Source organism: Gymnodraco acuticeps, unplaced genomic scaffold, assembly GCF_902827175.1.
Source record: "Gymnodraco acuticeps unplaced genomic scaffold, fGymAcu1.1, whole genome shotgun sequence".
Classification (NCBI taxonomy): domain Eukaryota; kingdom Metazoa; phylum Chordata; class Actinopteri; order Perciformes; family Bathydraconidae; genus Gymnodraco; species Gymnodraco acuticeps.
In genome coordinates, this window is record NW_022990295.1 from 271,460 (window position 1) to 290,013 (window position 18,554).

Genomic DNA, 18,554 nt, shown 5'->3' on the forward strand with positions numbered 1-18,554 from the left:
AACAACTTCTGAAGGTTTTTGAATAACAATTCCACCTCAACTTTGGCAAAGATTCAGTTCATTGGATCAGGGCCTAGAATCTAACTTCTAAGAATTACATTAAATAATTCAGGACACATTTCTAAACATTTATGAACTATGTAAAAAAACAAAACAGTAAGTTTGGAGGGCAACAAATATTTGTGCTCTTAGTATAGACAATAAGTAACCGTTCATCCTTCCTGATTATTTCTTTTTTTATATAATTTAAATACATTAATTGGAATTATATATTTTTTCATTTGGCAATTTGATTAATAAGAGCCTATGGTTAAAGCCTCAATAGGCGCATTCACACCGCAGTACTTTTCCCACAAAGGTTCATGAGAACTTAGTTCATGAGAACTCTTTAGTTCTCATGAACTAAGTACAGATCGCGTTCACATCGGAATAAATCCCTGGGGGTGGATTAGGCAAATGAAGCCGCTGACGTCACTTCTTCTTCTTCTGCTTTGGGTTTACTGGCAGGCCGCAAACCACTTCACGGCGTATACTTTCCGCCCAAAGTCCCCGGCCGGAAGTCCCCGGAGTTGGGGACTGGCTTCAGTAGAAGCTGCTGGGACTCCCAGCAGCTTCTACTGAAGCCTTCCGAGTAAATCGCCAGAACGTCGACAGCTCCTCATCTCCACCGCTCCCATGTTTTATTTTGTGTTGCCATAAATTAGTCTCTCTGCGTTTGTGCGCTGGGCTAATGCTAATGCTAATAATGCTAATGCGAGGATAATAAAATGGCGGCTTCACAAAACTTTTGGGGAGTTTTACGGGGCGTGGTTTGCAATCCGCCCAGCCAATCAGAAATATAGCTCTTTTCTCACAAGAGAGCCGCACGAAAGTCCCTGCTCTCTAACTCATGAACCTTTGTGGGAAAAGTACTGCGGTGTGAATGCGCCTATTGTGAAAAGTGTTTTGTCTCATGTTGGAATCCTATAATGTTTTCTTCCCTCACACAACAGGATGAATTGTTTTGCACTCTTGTTGTAGTTCTTCTTTATTTTATATTATCCAACTGCATTATTAGACTGTATTAATGTCCCATGTTGCACATATCTAAATGTCAGATACTTTTGTGTAACATCATGTAAATCCACAGCTGCGATTGTGTACTAATGGTCATCTCTGGTGCATTGAGCATGGAGGGCTATCTTAAACAAACACAGATGAAGGTGACCCGAGTGATCCTAGAAAGGCAGCTGGGTGACAGGAAGAGGGCTTTTACTGCTCATACTTTTTTTTCATGTTTTTACTGAAAATGGTGGTTAGCAGAGTAAAAACTGCCTCTTTCTTGGTTAAACTAGTATGAGAACTGATATCATTTTCAATATAATGTAAACCTAATTGTTCTTGGAGATTGTGCACATCCCCTAAAAACTATACTTTTAAATTACCCCACAGTTGCGGCGCAATGTCATGACCTCATAAACAATGGCTTATTTTGGCCAGAAACGCCAACATTTGACCTTACCCATAGTCATCACCGAAAGCACAACCTGTGCTGGTGTCGCTCCCTATTTGCATGGCAGACCATTGGAGTGACTGAAACAGCAGCTGCAGGTTTATTTGACTGCAATGCAAGGAAAGAAGAGATGACAAGCTGGTAAACACTCACTCCTTCGAGACACCTGGATTCAAGTGTTCTAGCAGGGAGCCAAGATGGGGATAAAGGAAATGCTGAACTGGGCGCGGGTTCCCTCGATCCTCCTGCTCGGGATGGTTTACGTGACCTATGTACTGATCGGCGGTGTGATTTTCTGGAAGTTGGAGGGAGATCTTGGCGAGAAAGACATCAATCGGCTACTCTTGAACAAAAAGAAGCTGCTTACGAGGTACACCTGTCTGAACCAAGAAGGCCTGGAACGAGTGGCTGAGGTGAGGTGCAGGACATCAACAGAGGCAACACAGTTATGGGTTTTAGCACATTACACTCAGGCACTCATTTTTGCCACAGACATTCTAAAATGCAAATGTGATGGGACTATTACACAGCTAATGTATGCCTGTAGCCAAACAGTATCTGTATGTTTTGTATATGACAAGTTTTTGTTTTCAAGGGAGACCACTGGATTAACATGGGGAACACGATCCAACTCCTTAAGGTTTTTCACATTTCTGAATATAGAAACCATAACTACAAATCAATCATGCATCTGACAAATTAACAGTTCTACCCTTCAGCTTCACAAAGGATATTGTTGTTTTCCATTACTCTTTATAACTAGCATACATTTGATCGATCTTGTTTTAGATGCTCATGTTTCAAGGTTGACTCCTGCGTAGTAGCCACAAACAGTAACTGGATCATTTTTGCCACAGTGCTTTTAAGCATCTTTGAGCACTAGGAAAAGTGCTATAAAAATGAAATGTATTATTATTATTGAAGCAGAAACCACAAAACGAACCTGTGGAGGGCCATTTGCAATCAGGTTCCTCTATGCAAATACGAGCTTAATCAGCCTTTCAGAACTACACATTCAACTTTCACCGCAGAAAAGTTGTGCAATATTTTCCTTGGAAAGCATTTTTGGCACATTAAACATTCTAGAGAAAGGCATGTCCTAGTGTGCACTATTTTTCAGAGAAATAAAAGCAACGGATTGAATTGAAAATTCTGCCAAGTCACGTGAGACTGGACTCAATTTCTCTGAAATTTGCATTTTGTTTTTTTAGCAAGCATTAGAGGTGATTTGTGTACAACGCCAGCTCAGTATACACATAAGGCAGTAAGGTGCAATACATTCAATTTAGTCAGTTCTTTCAAAAATTAGCTATCATTTACATATTTGGAACTAGGATGTATCAGCATCATAATTTTCGAATCATAAATCTGTCAATTAGATGTATGATTCGAACATTGTAAAAGTAGGGTAGACGTGGAGATTATCCGACTGAACACAACGTGATCCGTTTCTTAAATGTGTGTCAACCACAGACCTTATTTCGAGCTATTTTCCAAAATCCTATGGAGAAATTGCATTGCTTTTTTTCGAAGGAATCATGGAAGGGACCCATGCGCAGCTTACTTCCGGGTTTTAGGACGCGTCACTGTGGGCATTGGCCACAACAGAGTAGCGCCGTACAATAATATAGCTATAATTTAAAAAACGATACTAGCTGTCATTTTGTGTTATGTAATGTTATGTGGACCATTGGCCCCATGATACTAACTATAGCTTCCTGTTTGCACATGTCTTTCTTAGCTAACATAACGAAACAACCTACAGTAGATCCATGCAGTGTAGCTAAGTTACAGCTTGCTGGCTAAACTTTTAGTTTAGTTTATTTTGGTCTAAAATCACGATTTTTCATACCACTCATGATGGTATAATGCATCATGTTAGCTGGTGAATTATTTTGCCAAGCTTCCCAACTAACATATCCACTCAAATATTTTTGTTCTAGCTATAACGTCAACAAGGAAGCAAACTGAGGTTAGCAAGCTAGCAGTAACTTAACAATGCTGCATGGACTTTACCTCGGTTGCTTTGAGACTGTAACTGGTAATTTGCAAACAGTAAGCTAGTCATTACCAGCCATTATTTTATGTTAGCTACACACTATTTGTGCAGTAGGAGAGCTAAAGAACACTCCTTAATTTAAATCAATCCATAGGCTGTGTAACTGAGAAAGTCAGAAATGGTTGTTACAATCCGTTTACACATTGGCAGTAGGCTACAAATCAATTTACATGAAGCCTCAATTGTTAAATAAAGTAAATGTAAACTTACTTAATATTAAATACTAACAAAGTCTTAGGTCTGAGAATGTTTTTATTTTGGAGCAATTTTCCAGTGTAGAACTCAAGACTTTTGTCATATACTCTGCCTGACACAAGGCTTAGAAAGGTGTTCATGTAGGTATTAATACACATTAGGAATGTGTATTAATACGTACAGGGCGTCACATTATGGTGAATCATAAGGGGCGACCAAAGGCTATGAAAATTGCAATTGTTTTAGTTTAGTTTGACATTTTCCCCTGGTTTGTAATGTTGTTATTCATTTCAGGTTGTTCAAGCAGCGTCCAAGGTGGGACTTAGTTTGAAAGGCAACCAGACCGCGGACGGCTTCTGGAAGTTCACCAGCTCAGCTGTGTTTGCTGCCACTGTAGTCACAACAATAGGTTAGACAACACTGGAAGTGAATTTGAATCATACCCCATGACAAATTTAGCAAAAATTGTGTTTGTGCAACCTAAACACTTATGATGTACATGGTCATTAACCAGAGTTGTAATCTTGTGTTGTAATAACTAACACAAGATATTTCACTATTTAGATGTTCAATGTTTCAAGATGACTTGATTTATTATGATAATGAACCATGAATGAGTGAAATAAGACACTAATAGCTTACAGTTTTGCAGGTTATGGGAACATGAGTCCAAGTTCTACTGCTGGCCAGATATTCTGTGTGTTCTTCGCACTATTTGGTATCCCGCTCAACTTGGTGGTGCTCAACAGGGTCGGCAAGTACATCCTTGCAATAGAGAGGAATGTCTCTGACTTCCTCGAGGGGAAGACCAAGCGAAGGGTGAGGAGACCTTTAATTATTCTATGAATATCAGATCACTATGGAAATATTTGTGCTACACATTTTAGGTAGTAATTATTCTTCATGCCTCAATTCTCCCTCCTGCATCTCTCGGCAGAAGTGTACCCGCTTCTTTGTCCACCTGGTGTCTTACCTGTGTGGAGCAGTGCTCTTCTTTGTTATGCCCATGATTGTGTTCCAACTGCAAGAGGGCTGGACCTTCTCCCAGGCCATCTACTATTGCTTCATCACCCTCAGCACCATCGGCTTTGGAGACTTTGTGGCAGGTACAGGAAATAGACTATGTAGGAACAGCCCAGTAATCAGCAGAAAATAGCCATGGTCCCATTTTTGGTGGCAACATTAACTTTCCTTTAGGCTGCATATTTTTCTTGCGTTTTTATAAATACAATATGCTTTCATAATGAGCATACAGTAGCATTCATTTTGGTGTGGGTATTTTTCAAATGTTGGAAGTTCAACCTCCTATAATAAATCAGTAACCAACTTGGCTTATTTCTAAGACTTTGAAAAATATTGGTATTATGATAAACAAACTGGCAATCAAAAAGTAAAAATTCTAAAGATGAATGAATATTTGGATGATGTTGGTTAAAAATGTAATTGCTGAAAGTTTAACCAGCATCATCATCATCATCATCATCATCAAAAAAAAAAGCAATTTATTTTAACAGGGATGCAGGAGGGTTAATTGAGTGTTTCCTTTCCAGACAGTAATCCGGACAAAGTGTACCCAGATTGGTACAGCGTCCTCATGGCCTCCTGGATCTTCTTTGGCCTGGCCTGGCTCGCCCTCCTCATCAACCACTCCATCGACATCCTGGAGCGGCTCAACACGCACTGCAGAATGCGCTGGGGTGGTCAGAAGCCAGAGGAAGAGTCTGGCAGTGCAGAGGGAGAAAACCCAGACACACAGGTGGAGGAGGAAGACGAGAACAAGAAGCCACCAATAATTCAGTAAAAAAAGGTGAAGATTTCAGTAAGCTTAACCTAGTTGTAGTCTGTAAATCAGGACATGGGAAACAGGCGTAAACTATTGGATAATGTTGAGCCATGGCAGGGTGTGTGTGTGTGTACGTGTGCATGTTTGTGTGTTATAAGACTAAATGTTGAGAGTGTGATACTGCCGCTAAAATATTGACTCATTTTTGTTGAGTGAGGATTTTTTTCCCACACTGTTAATATGTGACTCATTATTGTGTGCTTGTTAATGTACTTGGTTTAAGAAAAACCTCTGCGATTAGAGTGTAAGGATACTAGGTCAACACTTACTTTGCTCCATGTATATGTCCATGGGTTAGTGGTCAGGATAAACTGCAGTCAGTGTTGTCTGTGGCTCTCTCGTGTGTTGCTAATGACCACAAACCAAGTCATTTGCCAACTAAGTAGCCATTTGCATTTGACTGTGTGAGAGACAGAATGGCCCATGCACCACTTATTGACTGTTGATGCCCACAATTTAAACATTTGTCAACTGCAAATACATTTAAATGTATTTAATTATTTTTCATTCAAATTGAAGGTCATGGGATTTTTTTCTCGTAAGAAACCTAATTATTTGACCACACTAAACACAATGATACAACAACTCATATCTAAATGTACCCAATACAATTCTACTAGTATATTAAAACCAGATTGTTTTAAATGTGTACTTTAGGGAAGCCCATAAATGCTGAAATTATCTTTGCATCCACTAGGTGTCGTTACAATACTAGTGGAAAAGTCAACCCTGAGGAAAAGCAGCAAACACTCACTGTATGTTAGTGTATAATGTAATAATATAAACTAACCATATTATATATATAATCCTCACACTCAATATATTCATGCTCTTCATATGTTTCTGTCCCAGTGCAGGTATATATAAGCTCTATCATGCAACTTTTATAGAAATGTTATTTCTTGTGCTTATTACATGATTAAATAAAAGTGTACAATCGTGATTTAATTCTTATTATTTCGTTTTTGTGTGTATTTTTCTTTCATGCATACTTCTCTTGACAGTGACCCACAGTAAAATAGCAGCACATAGAGGCGCAGACAAGAGTCAAATATCACAGAGCAAGTCAGTGAGGAGGAGTGAATGACAAAGACAGACGGCGAGCGGCGGGAAGAGAGAGTGGAAAATGCTGAGGAGATGGATAGTGAAACAAGGAAAATAAAGTAGGTGAGGAATGGGAGATATTTGAGGGGAAGTGCAAAAATAATCCAGACAGCAAAGGAAAAGGAAGGATTTCTCCTTTCTGTTCTGCTATATAATGTGGATAGTGAGAAGTATGAAGTGAGAGTGACACCACTGTGACCATTGTACAACAAAACGCCACATACCTGTTTAGCCACGGTTCAATGAGGACTCAGCATGTGTGAGAAGACTGGTGCCATGTCCTATTTCTGTCCAACCGACCACTGGTAAAGTCTGCACACTGTCCACAATGAGACAACATACACAATCCATAGACTGGATCCTCTATGTTGTCATTTTATTATGTTGTCTATTCTGTACACACGACATCTATTGCTCATCTGTGAGAGGGATTCTTCCTCTGTCGCTCTCCTCGAGGTTACTTCAATTTTTACCCTCATTGATTTTGGGAGTTTTTCCTTGTCCGCTGCAAGGGTCTCAGGACAGAGGGTGTTGTATACTTTAAAGATTGTAAAGCCCCCTGAGACAAATGAGTGTCATTTGTGATTTTTGGGATAAAAAGATAATTTATCTTTCTTTGATTTACCAAAGGAACATCTTATTCTCATAAGGTCAAACTGCAGATATGAAACACTACCATGTACACTGGACTGAAAATGTTGCACTAGGATCAAAACTGGTACCAAATGGAAGCCTTAATAATAATTTCTTTTTTAAGTCTGACCTCATGGTGTATGCTGTCTAACCTTAAAGGTGACTTATCATGCTCATTTTCCAATTCATGCTTGTGAATTGGATGTCAACTAAAAATGTGTTTATGCTTTATGTTAGAAAAAAACCTTTATTTTTCTCATACTGTCTTCCTTATTATGCCTGTATTAACCCTCTGACGGAAACGCCCCGTTTTGGGGCCTGTCTCTTTAAGGCCTCCAAGCAGGAGCGGATCTACGGGGGGGCAAGGGGGGGCAGCTGCCCCCCCCCCCCACTGTAGAGCCTTGCCCCCCCAGCTGCCCCCCTAATTTTTGTTTCCCTAAAACTGTACTAAAACAAACCTACACTATTTCCACAAGCTTCTCAAGCAACACAACAAGCATTACATTAGTTAAAAGTGAATCATTTTAAATATCATTTTAGGCCCGTTAAAAACGCAGCTACGGCCCTGCATTAAACTGCGGAGCGGCGTTCACACAGACCGCGGCTCACACCGCTGCAGAGAGGGAGCGAGCTGTCCCAGCACCTATGGATCAGCTTCCCCTGGGAGCATTTCCATTTCCACTAGTTTTGTTTTTACTAAGGACGAGAGCTTGAAATTAAATATTAATAAAACGCTGCCGTTTGAATCGATAGCGTTTAACAGACGGGCGCTGTTTGGGGCGTTACGTTACAAAATACTACGCAGACAGCGTTAGCTGGGAAATCGATCACTTTGTTAAACTACGCGGTAGCCTCCTATTAAATCCACGTAAACTACACATCACAGCCATGAGGCCAGATCAATGAAACCAGGATACATCCTTTACCGTAAAAACTGGATCCAAACACAGCTGCATGTGTGCGCTTGATCAATACTTTCTGATGTTATATTTATGATATGCTACATATTAGCTAGGCTACATGGCCCTAACGTGTAAAGTTATACAAGCATTTGTACCAGTGCTTTTCACAAGTAGACTCTTGCAGGCCAGAGTATAGGAGTGATTCAACAACAACAAAAAGACATGAGAAGTGATCAGGACGAACAGAAAGAGGAAAAGGAAAAGAGAGCTGAAGAGACCAGGAGGGTCAGAGCAGGAGGAAGAGGAGGAGATGAAGAGACCAGGAGGAAGAGGAGGAGATGAAGACATTAGTGAAGAAGAAGAAATATATGTGAGGAATAAAGATGAAGTATCAGAAAGAGGGCCAGAGGCAGGGATCAGGAGGCAGATGAAACTCCAGCTGGACCACATGGTATGTTCTTATTCTCCTTATATATTCCATTACAGCAGCTCAATCTAGCAGCTCTTAGTATTGACAAATATTGATTAAAATGTGTTGCTGCACAGGTCACCTGTAGCTCTCTGAAGAGATGGCGGTGATGTCATTTGTGTACTTAATTATAATTAAGTACTTACAGTATGCAGAATTCTGAGTATTCTCTGAATCGGGTGCCTTTTGGGTCTTTATATCTTTGAAAAATGAAACCAAAATGTTTGGTCATAACATCTGGTAGTGGACTACTTACATGTTCCCACCTCAGGCACAAAATATAAATAATTACTAGGAATTTCCTTGAAAAAATGTAACAGGGTTGAAGTTTTTGACAAAAAGTAGGCATGAGACCTTGTTTAGCTAAGATATGGCACCACATGGAAGTCAAGGACATTACAAAATTGTAATATTTTGCAAAACTATTGTTTATTTTTGTAATAAACAATTATTTACTATTATTAATTCATACAACATAGTTGAAATGTTGAGCTTGTCAATCTTAATCTGAAAATACAAAAACTGAAATATAGGTAAGAGAAGAAACTGACACTTTTGTGATGTAATTCCCTCAATGCAGATCACACATGGACTGATCCATTATTGTAATAGGAGGGTAAATGGTATGGCGTGACGGGGTTGAAACAAACTGAGGGACAATATTGTAATTTCATAGATAAGTATTTTTTCAGAATTGATTTTTGATCAGTTAAAGTTGACAAGCATATGATTATATTAGCAGCAACATGTTGGGATAATTGGCCATTTTGATTTGTTTAATATTAAATTAATATGTAATAATGCTTAGTGAGGACATGCAAATATGTCTGTCTAAGACAACCAATTTTTTTTTAAACAAAATATATATTTAATTTTACATTGCTTTAAAATACATTTTGTAGTTTCCTTTCATTTAAAATGGTTGAGGTAAGCTTGGGGGACTCGAAGGGCACCCGATTGTTTGTCTGAACACCTTGTTTCTCTTGTGCATTAAGAACACTTGTGTTAGGGCATGAATTAACAATAAATAGGTTATATACAGTATAAAATACCACGTACTGTCCGCCCTCCTATGCCACCCTGGCATGACCTCTTGCCCCCCCTTTGCCCCTCCATGTCAAATGTTCTAGAACCGCCACTGCCTCCAAGGCAAGGCAAGTTTATTTATATAGCACTTTTCAACACAAGGCAATTCAAGTGCTTTACAAAAAATGAAAAACAGTAAGAGAATGGCATTTAAAATCAGTCATTAAAAAGAAAAGCTAATAAAATAAACATTAAAAGAAAAAATACATGGATAAAAGTTACAGTGCAGTCTAAGATATTAATAGTTCAATTAAAAGCAGCGACAAAAAGAAAAGTCTTCAGCCTGGGTTTAAAAGTAGTCAGGGTTGCAGCGGACCTGCAGGTTTCTGGGAGTTTGTTCCAGATATTTGGAGCATACAGTAATAGTCCAGAGCAATGAAGTGAGTTTTTAATATTATGTGCCCTTTAAGAGATATGTTTAGCTATTCCCATGGCTTAAAAAAGCCCCCCTCAAAATGCATTGTGTATTCATGCTTTGAGTTTGATAGATTAAAAAATAAGCTTGAATGGTCCAGCTGGTTAAGGAAATAACTGAGCCTTTAATGTCTTGGACCAGTTTTTACTTATTCAAATTTTCAGTAGTAACTAACAAGAATAGGGATGATTTGTTCTTTCCAACAGATACTCTTTCCCATGTTACAAGGGATGAAGCCATGACTCATTGAAAGATGATCTTATACACCCTCAAGGTGAATTCAGTTACATTGTGAGGATTTTTCTCATGGAAGTTTAACAAACAAGGCTTCTCTGAAAGACAGAAACAACAGCATATCATAAAAAACACAACACGAATGCCACTAAAACACTGCATAGCACGGATTTACAGTGTTTCCAGGTCTGTCAAAATTAGATGTTCATCTTGCATAACAAATTACATTTAACACTCTCAAAATTGAGGCTATAGTGTCACGAAAATTTGAAATATGTGGGTGTGTCTGCCTGTGCGTGTTTCACGTTACGTGTGCACAACTGTGCAGCAGCTGCAACAGAAGGCGTTACATAGTCTCCTCTGGAAACATTTAGGGTGCAACCAGATCAACATACAGTACAGAAAGAACAGCTTTCGATCTCTAAATGTGTGCAATGCTCAATGCAAAAGGCGTAAAAAATAAATAAAAATGTAAAAGCATGTGTTCCACAAAGAAACAGGAAACAACATAAATCATCACATGCACAGGCACAAGGACCCGCCCGTATGTTCTTTATCTCGTCTGCGACGCAGCAGAAATGTCACGTGAAATGCATCTCACCTGACCCATTAATGATGTGGATGTGCTTTAAAGGTTTTGCGTGTGACCGGTAATGTACTGTCTGACCTTACTAGGTAAATTCAGAAAACACTGCTGAGTGATATTATAAGATTTTATAAGAAGCACAGACACTTATAAAATACTTTAAATGGAACAAGATTACGGTTATACAATTTGCATAAGTTATTTGTTTATGCAGTTCATGCCAAACTGCTAAAACAGTGTGCACAAATGATTGATGTTTTAATGTTATACAAATATAACACTGTGCTTTAGCATTAGTGACTTAAGCCTGCCTTTGCTTTTACTGTAAGTCACTTTGTTTGCAATCCATTAGTCTTCTCGGAGTGCAAACAAGGAGGCATATTCACTACTGGTGACATTAAAGGCTTCATGTTACTATAAACTACAACCATTTGGTATTAATGTCATATACAAAGCTAATCCATTTATTTGGGACTAATGGTAGTTTTTTCTAAGATGTACTACTACAATGTACTGAATTCTAGCAGAGTTCGAATAGTCAAAACAGAATGACGTCCACTGTGTTTTCCCTACACACATTTCCCTCATGACGTTTTCCATTGCGGTCCACAAAGGATGCATAGAAGAATAAGGACATAGCATCATTGTTGTCTTTTGCTAAGAGATTCTGACTAACAGGGGTTCCCAAACGTTGCCATGCCAAGGACCCCCATATAGCATTATCCTCTGGCGGGGGACCCCCCTGTTTTAAAAAAAAATGATGTGTACAAGTGCCTCACGATGGAGCATGCAGTGTGTTGCCACTACATTTGGGGCCTTCTGCCTGATCAAAGCTGTCACTCCGCTTTGTTTGCCTGTCATAGCCCCACTGCCCCATCTGAACACACACCCACACAACGAGACCAGTCAAGTCCATTTGAGATGATGTACTCATCTAAAACTTGGAAAATGTCTCTTCGTGTGGTCCTACCTTCCAGTGCTTTGCAAAATAATATTTCCTCAACAAAGTTGTCTTCTGAAATAAATCTGATGTATGCAAGCAATTCTGCGACATTTGCTACATCCGTGCTCTCATCCAGCTGCAGAGCGAAATATTCACTAGCTCTCACTTGCTCCAATAGCTGAGCAGATTTTCTCTCTCAGTAGCGGCAGCTCGATTCTGATTGGCTTGAAGGGCGGCCGTGTGATTCAAAAACAAAAAATATTAAAAGATTGGCATCAAAGGACACATAGATTGATAGATATACAGTTATTAATAACATCTAAAAAAAGAAAAATGTAATTATTTTTATTTTTAAATAAATAATTCTGTTTCCCTCAAACTTTGCGTGACCCCCCTGGCGGCCCACTGGGGGGTCGGGGCCCCCACTTTGAAAAACACTGCACTAGGCTACAGATATTTTTCAAGCAACTTAATTTACAACTGAAAATGAGTGCTATGATAAAGTCAACGCTCTAAAATTCAAAAAATAAATCCGGTCCAAGCCTATAATAAGGGTACCATCAGGGCCACCCCTCCCTACACGCAGATCACGCAGACTGCGTGGGGCCTCACCTTGCTGAGGGGGCCTCATCTTGCGGACGATCTATGCGCGAATGTGGCGTAATTAATCTTATACGCAAATGTGGCGTAATTATGTGCTCCACAGGTTCAGTTTCCCCGCTGCGAGGCTCGTTTCAAAATGATGCCGAAGTAACAACATACTGATACCGGTCTGCAGACAGACGGCAGGTGAAAAACCTTTTAAAATGCGTGTTTTCTGAATGGAGATCAGATCGATCAGGCTAAGCTAACGTTGTATATGCTCCGTCCACACTCACAACAACGGCCTACAGACATAAATAAACCAGCGACTGTATTCACCATGACACAGACAGTCTGTGGTTTGTACTTGTTTAACTTTTGTCTAGTTTCTGAACAGATATGAGGAGCTGTGAGCTCTGAGTGCTAACAGCTAACGGCTGATGTTTTGTTTTTGTGGTTCGCATTGAAGATGACGTCATGGCAGTTTAACGCAGCGTCGCTCCGCCCGCCAAACAGACGATCGCCCCGCCTACACTGCGTTACTACAGTTACTACCCCAGTTGGTCAACTGTAATGGAAACGCAGCATAAAGTGAGCCTGGCCTACCAAGGCCTAACCATACCGTACTAAGCCGTGCTAGGTCCTGCAGTGGAAAAGCGCCATTAGATACTTAGAGGTTATTATTAACTGTTTGACTGCAGCCCTGGTGGGGCAAGTTTCAAACAGGAAGTAACATGTTTAACTACGCAGGGGAGCTAAAGCTACTTTGAAGTCTCTTAATCAGGTTTAAGAGATTTTCTGCACATGACCACTTTATCTAGATTACATTTAATGCTATTTAGATATGTAGGTGTATTAGCAGGTCATTTTACAAAAGGTCTGTATTTGAACTTCTGGCTTGGAGGCTAAGAGGAATTGATTAAACTCATACCCTTGCGGTTAACTGCAGTCAGGCTTGAAATATTCCGTTTGAACCATTTTAACTCCTAGTCAGCAGCACCGAGTTTCATCATCACATTTCTGTGGTTATTAATCATTGACGAGAAAAACAAATCTGCTCTGATTGTGCGGGTAAAACAGAAACAGCTACAGAGATAAGAGTGGAAGATAAAGAAAATGTATGAGTGCAATTAAGAAACATGACTGCAGTAAATGCTTTAGTGATAATAACAATTGTTCATGGGGTAATCACTAAAAGGCAGATACGGTTCTGTAAAAAATAATCAGTTGCCAGGTTCTTACACAACGGCCATGTCTAATAAGTAGTTTGCTCCCATTGTATTTTCTCGCTTTTTATTCCAGTTTACCATCAATTTTATGTTTCATTTTAGGATCTAGAAAACTGATATGTTTGCCATATGCGTGTCCCCCTTCATCCAACTCATTGGACCTGAACTCCCTGTTCTGAGCCAATGGGAGGAGAACATACATATCATGCCCCCAAGTCCTGTGTTAATTTTTTATCTCATGCCGTCTCCATAACCCAGCTCGGTCCGTCTGTAATGTTCTGAGTTAACCGCCCTTAAACTCCCCCATCTCTGACAGTTTAACCTCCCTGTTTGTGTGCATTTCTTAACCTGATTTATTGACAGTCCTTGTTTGCTTTTCCTTACGAGGTATCGACTGCGCTTTACACAAATCCCAACAATCAAAATAATCAGACGGGTGGGCAGATAGGCTTCTTCTGAGTCAACAACATTAGGCAAGTGTTGCCACAAACTGGAATCTGTAGACAGAGAAGATAGCATGAGGGAAGATAAACTGATGGCCAAACAGACCAGATGGCTCTTTATGGGAAATACAATCTACAGTTGAACATTCATTTAACTTGCCTTATCCAAAACTATTCCACCACAGCCTTATATATGAGACGTAAGGAAATGTCTAGAGCAGGGGTGGCCAGAGGTTAAGAGCCAACATTTTGACTATGTTACTGCAAAGAGCCACATCAAACACACAGTCACAGATGCACGTGCACCCCCCCTCCCTCATTCTCTCTTTTATTCTCAGCCTTTCTCTGTGCTCCTTCACTTTCTTCCTCCCCTCTCTCTCTCACAGATACACTTTATATACACACACACACACACACACACACACACACACACACACACACACACACACACACACTCTGAGACACACATAGCTCTGCTCAGACAGATTTATTGTAAATGGCACACACCATAATATTGACAGAAATTGAATTAAACCTCTCCTACCAGTATTCAGAGGCCAGTTAACATAACAACATAACAATGAACATTGTGTGCACTCACACACAAACTCTCAGTAAACAAAATTGAAAAGGTTTTTTATCTTACTTTAAATTAGTGGGACTTCTGACATTCCTTGCTTTGAACAATCCTCCTCAAATCTGGCATGTATTCCGTTGTGGCCACTCTAAGCAATTCTCTCACATGTGTGTCAGTCAGAACAGATCGATGCTTGGATTTCACATGTTTCAGGGTAGAAAACACAGACTCACAGACGTATGTTGACCCAAACATTGAAAGTAGCTTGAGCGCAGCCCGTTTGACATTTGGGTATTTTTCGATCGGCACAGTTTTCCAGAACTCAAGGGTCCCTTCCCTCAGAACAGGTTTCAGTCGGTCATCCTCTGAAAGTTCGATCATCTCCAACTCGGCCACCGCCTCGTCCTTGACTAGCGGGGCTTTCAAACAGTCCGTCTCAGCATTAAAAAGGATCGACGAGGAACGTAATCTGTGGCCTTTTCACATGTAGATCATGGAACCGGGTCGCAACGTTTTCCTGCAGGGTTTCAACCAATATTGCATAACGGGCTGTTTGCTTTTAGCAGAGAGGGAAAATGCGCTAATTCTCCCTTTTGAAGATGTGTCTTAAACAGTTTCAGTTTGTTAACAAACGCAAATACACTTTGCACTAAGTCAGGCAGCATTTTTAACTTTCCTTGCAGATCCAGGTTCAGTCTGTCCAGATGACACAGCATGTCGACCAAAAGGGCCAGATCCATAATCCACTTGGGGTCTGAGAGCTCCGGATAATCCTTGTCCTTCTGTTCCATGAACAGTTTCACAGCATCCAACAGCTCAAAGAAGCGAGACAGCACTTTGCCTTTAGAAAGCCACCTCACAGTGCAGTGCAGCGGCAGGTCTCCTGGAAGCCCTTGGTCGAGTTCAGCGATGAGATTCTTAAATTGCCTGTGGTTAAGAGCATGCGTGCGGATGTAGTTTACGATTTCCATCACAGGCTTCATGACGTTGTCTAAATTCAGTGATTTGGACACAGGTTGCACCCGGTGAATGATGCAGTGGAAATTCCAAAACTCGGGAAATGTGTTGTCAGCTTTGCACAGCCCCTGTCATAGTCTGCTCCATCATTCACCAGTAGTTTTCCATTCACCTGTCTCACCTGTTTTCCACACCCACTCGTTAGCTCACTCTCTTTCTCTTCTGCACCCATTAGCTTCTGCCAGTATTTAAACATGCACCTTACACACACACTCTTTGCCAGATTGTACTTTCCCGCGTGCTTGTCTTTCCCGCGTTTGATACTAGATTGCCTACCCGGTTCCGACCCTGCCTGTCCTCGATCTGCCTGCTCTGCCTGTTCCCTGATCCTGCCTGTCCCTCGACTATCCTGTCTGGCCTGTTATCCGACCCTGCCTGTATCTACGCTGACTGCCTCGCTTACTCCCTGACTCTCTGCCTGTCCCTGACTCACCTTCTGCCCGCTGTCCTCCGGTGCGTTAAACTGCTCGGTTGGTATTCCTCAGATCCAGTGGAATCTCCAATAAAGTTTATTACCAATTCTCCTTAGTTTCTCGAGTGCTGCATTTGGGTTCTCCTTAAGGTTGTGACAGCCCCACAAGCCCGTTCACAGATCCGACCATTGATGGCGCTCCATCCGTGGCTATTGCAGTTAGTTTCTACTTGGGCACATTTGCTTTCACAAACACATTTATCATTGTTTCTTTTACATCGATGCCACGGGTTCTGTCTTTTAATGGCACAATATCAAGGAGTTCTTCTTTTATAACACAATCCTTTGAGACTGATCGTGCAAATATTGCGAACTGAGGCTTATCTTGTATGTCACAAGACTCATCCAATGCCACACTGAAAAACTCACATGTTTGAAGATCAGAGTGTAACTGCGCTTCAATGGCGGTGTTAATGTCCGATATTCTGCGTTCAACAGTGTGGCGGAACAGTTGGACGTCTGATACCGCTTGTTTCAGTTTTTTGTTTTCTGGAGACAAGATTTCAACCACGTCACTGAGGCATTTTTGAACAAACTCCCCTTCATTGTACGGCTTTTTAGCTCGTGCTATGTTCCAAGCAACTTCATAAGATGCAAGCGTTACGGTCTCCGAGTGCTTCGTTATTTTTTTGAAAAACTGTGTCTGCTTTTCTGCCTGACTTTTCAAGGTGTTTATCTTCTGCTTGCGAAGTTCCGTACCTTTTGGGAAGTCATGGTCGATGTTAGCATGGAGTGAGGTGAAATGGCGCTGAAGATTTGAAGACTTGAAATGGGTTAATGCTGTCTGGCATATAAGGCAAAATGGCTTGCAATTGCGTTCGATAAAAAAATATGAACTCTCCCACTCTCCCTATGTTCGTCTTCATATTTTCGCTTAGCTGTGCATTTCTTCCCTGCCATTTTAGGATCAAACTCAATTCATGGTCAGATAGTGTTTAATACTCGATTCTGATTGGTCAATTCAGAACACGTGACACGTTGTTAATCCAGAACAGACAGCGGTTGACAGCGGTCAAGCAGTTCCTGCCGTTGCTACATTCAAACAGTAACAACGGACTATTTCTCTTAGCGGATGCATGTCATTTTAAATAAATAATAGCGTAATACAGTAATCCATCATCAGCTTTACTTTTTAGATAAAGTTTTAACTCACAATTGATCATAACAGGCTTCAACATATACATTTTTATATATTACCAAGTGGTTTCATGTACAACCCACACAAGTATCATGCTAAATGAAGCTCTGTTGCTTGGATATCACTAGATCCTGATGTCAGCGTAATATAAAAGTACATAACGATTGATGTGTAACTTAGCATAATTTACTAGCTAGCCGCTAGCTAGCAAATTCACGTGCTTAATGTGAACGAGCCTTTTGGGCGGCGTGGTTAAAGTTGCGCATGCTCTATGAGTGCACATACGGGTACTTCTCAGGCATGCCGGGTAATCTGTGACGTTTCGCTCTCTCAAAAGTTGGGCCATTTTGTCATCATGCGCCATTGAGCAACTCTCATAGGAATGAATGAGGCCCCGCCTCCCACGCTGTATCCAGTTCTTATTATACATCCATGCATTGAGCAACTCTCATAGGAATTAATGAGGCCCCGCCTCCCACGCTGTATCCAGGGTTGCGTTCCGATAATCCAAAAATCAGCTCCTAACGTCTAACCCTATCTCCTATTCCTTGACCTCTGAGTGAAGCGTCACGGGGTTAAGGGATAGTGGATAGGAGAATTCAAAAGGACTTAGGAGAAGAGACTGCGGTACTTTAGAGAATCCGAATGCACTTTCACTATCCGACGTGTTTATGATGCGCCAGCGTCTGCTGCTGTGGGGAAACTATGGAAACTACAGTTTTCTATACAGCGGACTACAACATGGATGTTTAATAAGAAGGAGGGACTACTGTAAACTCATCTAGAGACTCTGCACCGTGCTCTGATGCTGTTGCTTTATGCTTTATGAACGTGGACAACAGAGAAACATATTCTTCATGACCAAAGTTGGAATTGAAATAAAAAAGGAAAGTGAAACTTATGCTCGTCACCCTCTCCCTCCGGTCTACATTAATACAAATGATCCCAATACGTATGATTGTATGAACTATGAAAATATCTTAATATCAATACAAATGTATTTATTATAAACGTAAGTCCTTAACATCTATCACTGTGTATATCACCATTCAAACATCTTTTAAAAGTTGAACAAACCCCACACAGCTCAGTGAAATGTTGACTTTATTTGATCATTTCAGTAAAAACTAACGTT

The 18,554-nt window shown here is 40.6% G+C and overlaps 1 protein-coding gene and 1 long non-coding RNA gene across 3 annotated transcripts; one reads left to right on the forward strand and one right to left on the reverse strand.

Moving 5' to 3' along the window:
- Window positions 1–1,454: 1,454 nt before the first annotated feature.
- LOC117549971 (potassium channel subfamily K member 17-like) lies at window positions 1,455–6,525 on the forward strand. 2 transcript variants are annotated; one of them, XM_034222180.1, is made up of 6 exons: window positions 1,455–1,905; window positions 2,088–2,132; window positions 4,041–4,155; window positions 4,399–4,565; window positions 4,684–4,852; window positions 5,297–6,525. In XM_034222180.1, exons 1-6 carry the CDS (start codon window positions 1,690–1,692, stop codon window positions 5,545–5,547), a joined length of 963 nt encoding a protein of 320 aa, XP_034078071.1. In that variant the 5' UTR covers window positions 1,455–1,689; the 3' UTR covers window positions 5,548–6,525. The 2 variants fall into 2 exon arrangements, with proteins under 2 accessions (XP_034078071.1, XP_034078074.1); XM_034222183.1 differs by lacking the exon at window positions 2,088–2,132.
- A 7,299-nt stretch (window positions 6,526–13,824) lies between these two features.
- LOC117549898 lies at window positions 13,825–16,194 on the reverse strand. The gene is made up of 2 exons (XR_004569542.1): window positions 14,862–16,194; window positions 13,825–14,269 (listed from the first exon to the last, which is right to left on the reverse strand). It is a non-coding gene; the product is annotated as an uncharacterized LOC117549898 (long non-coding RNA).
- Between the last annotated feature and the right edge of the window lie 2,360 nt (window positions 16,195–18,554).

Excerpts from the sequence above, each read along its gene's own strand:
- LOC117549971 (XM_034222180.1), top strand. The coding sequence starts at position 1,690 with ATGGGGATAAAGGAAATGCTGAACTGGGCGCGGGTTCCCTCGATCCTC. Across the intron at positions 2,133-4,040 it reads ACACGATCCAACTCCTTAAG|GTTGTTCAAGCAGCGTCCAA; the intron begins GTTTTTCACATT and ends TATTCATTTCAG. Across the intron at positions 4,853-5,296 it reads CTTTGGAGACTTTGTGGCAG|ACAGTAATCCGGACAAAGTG; the intron begins GTACAGGAAATA and ends TTTCCTTTCCAG.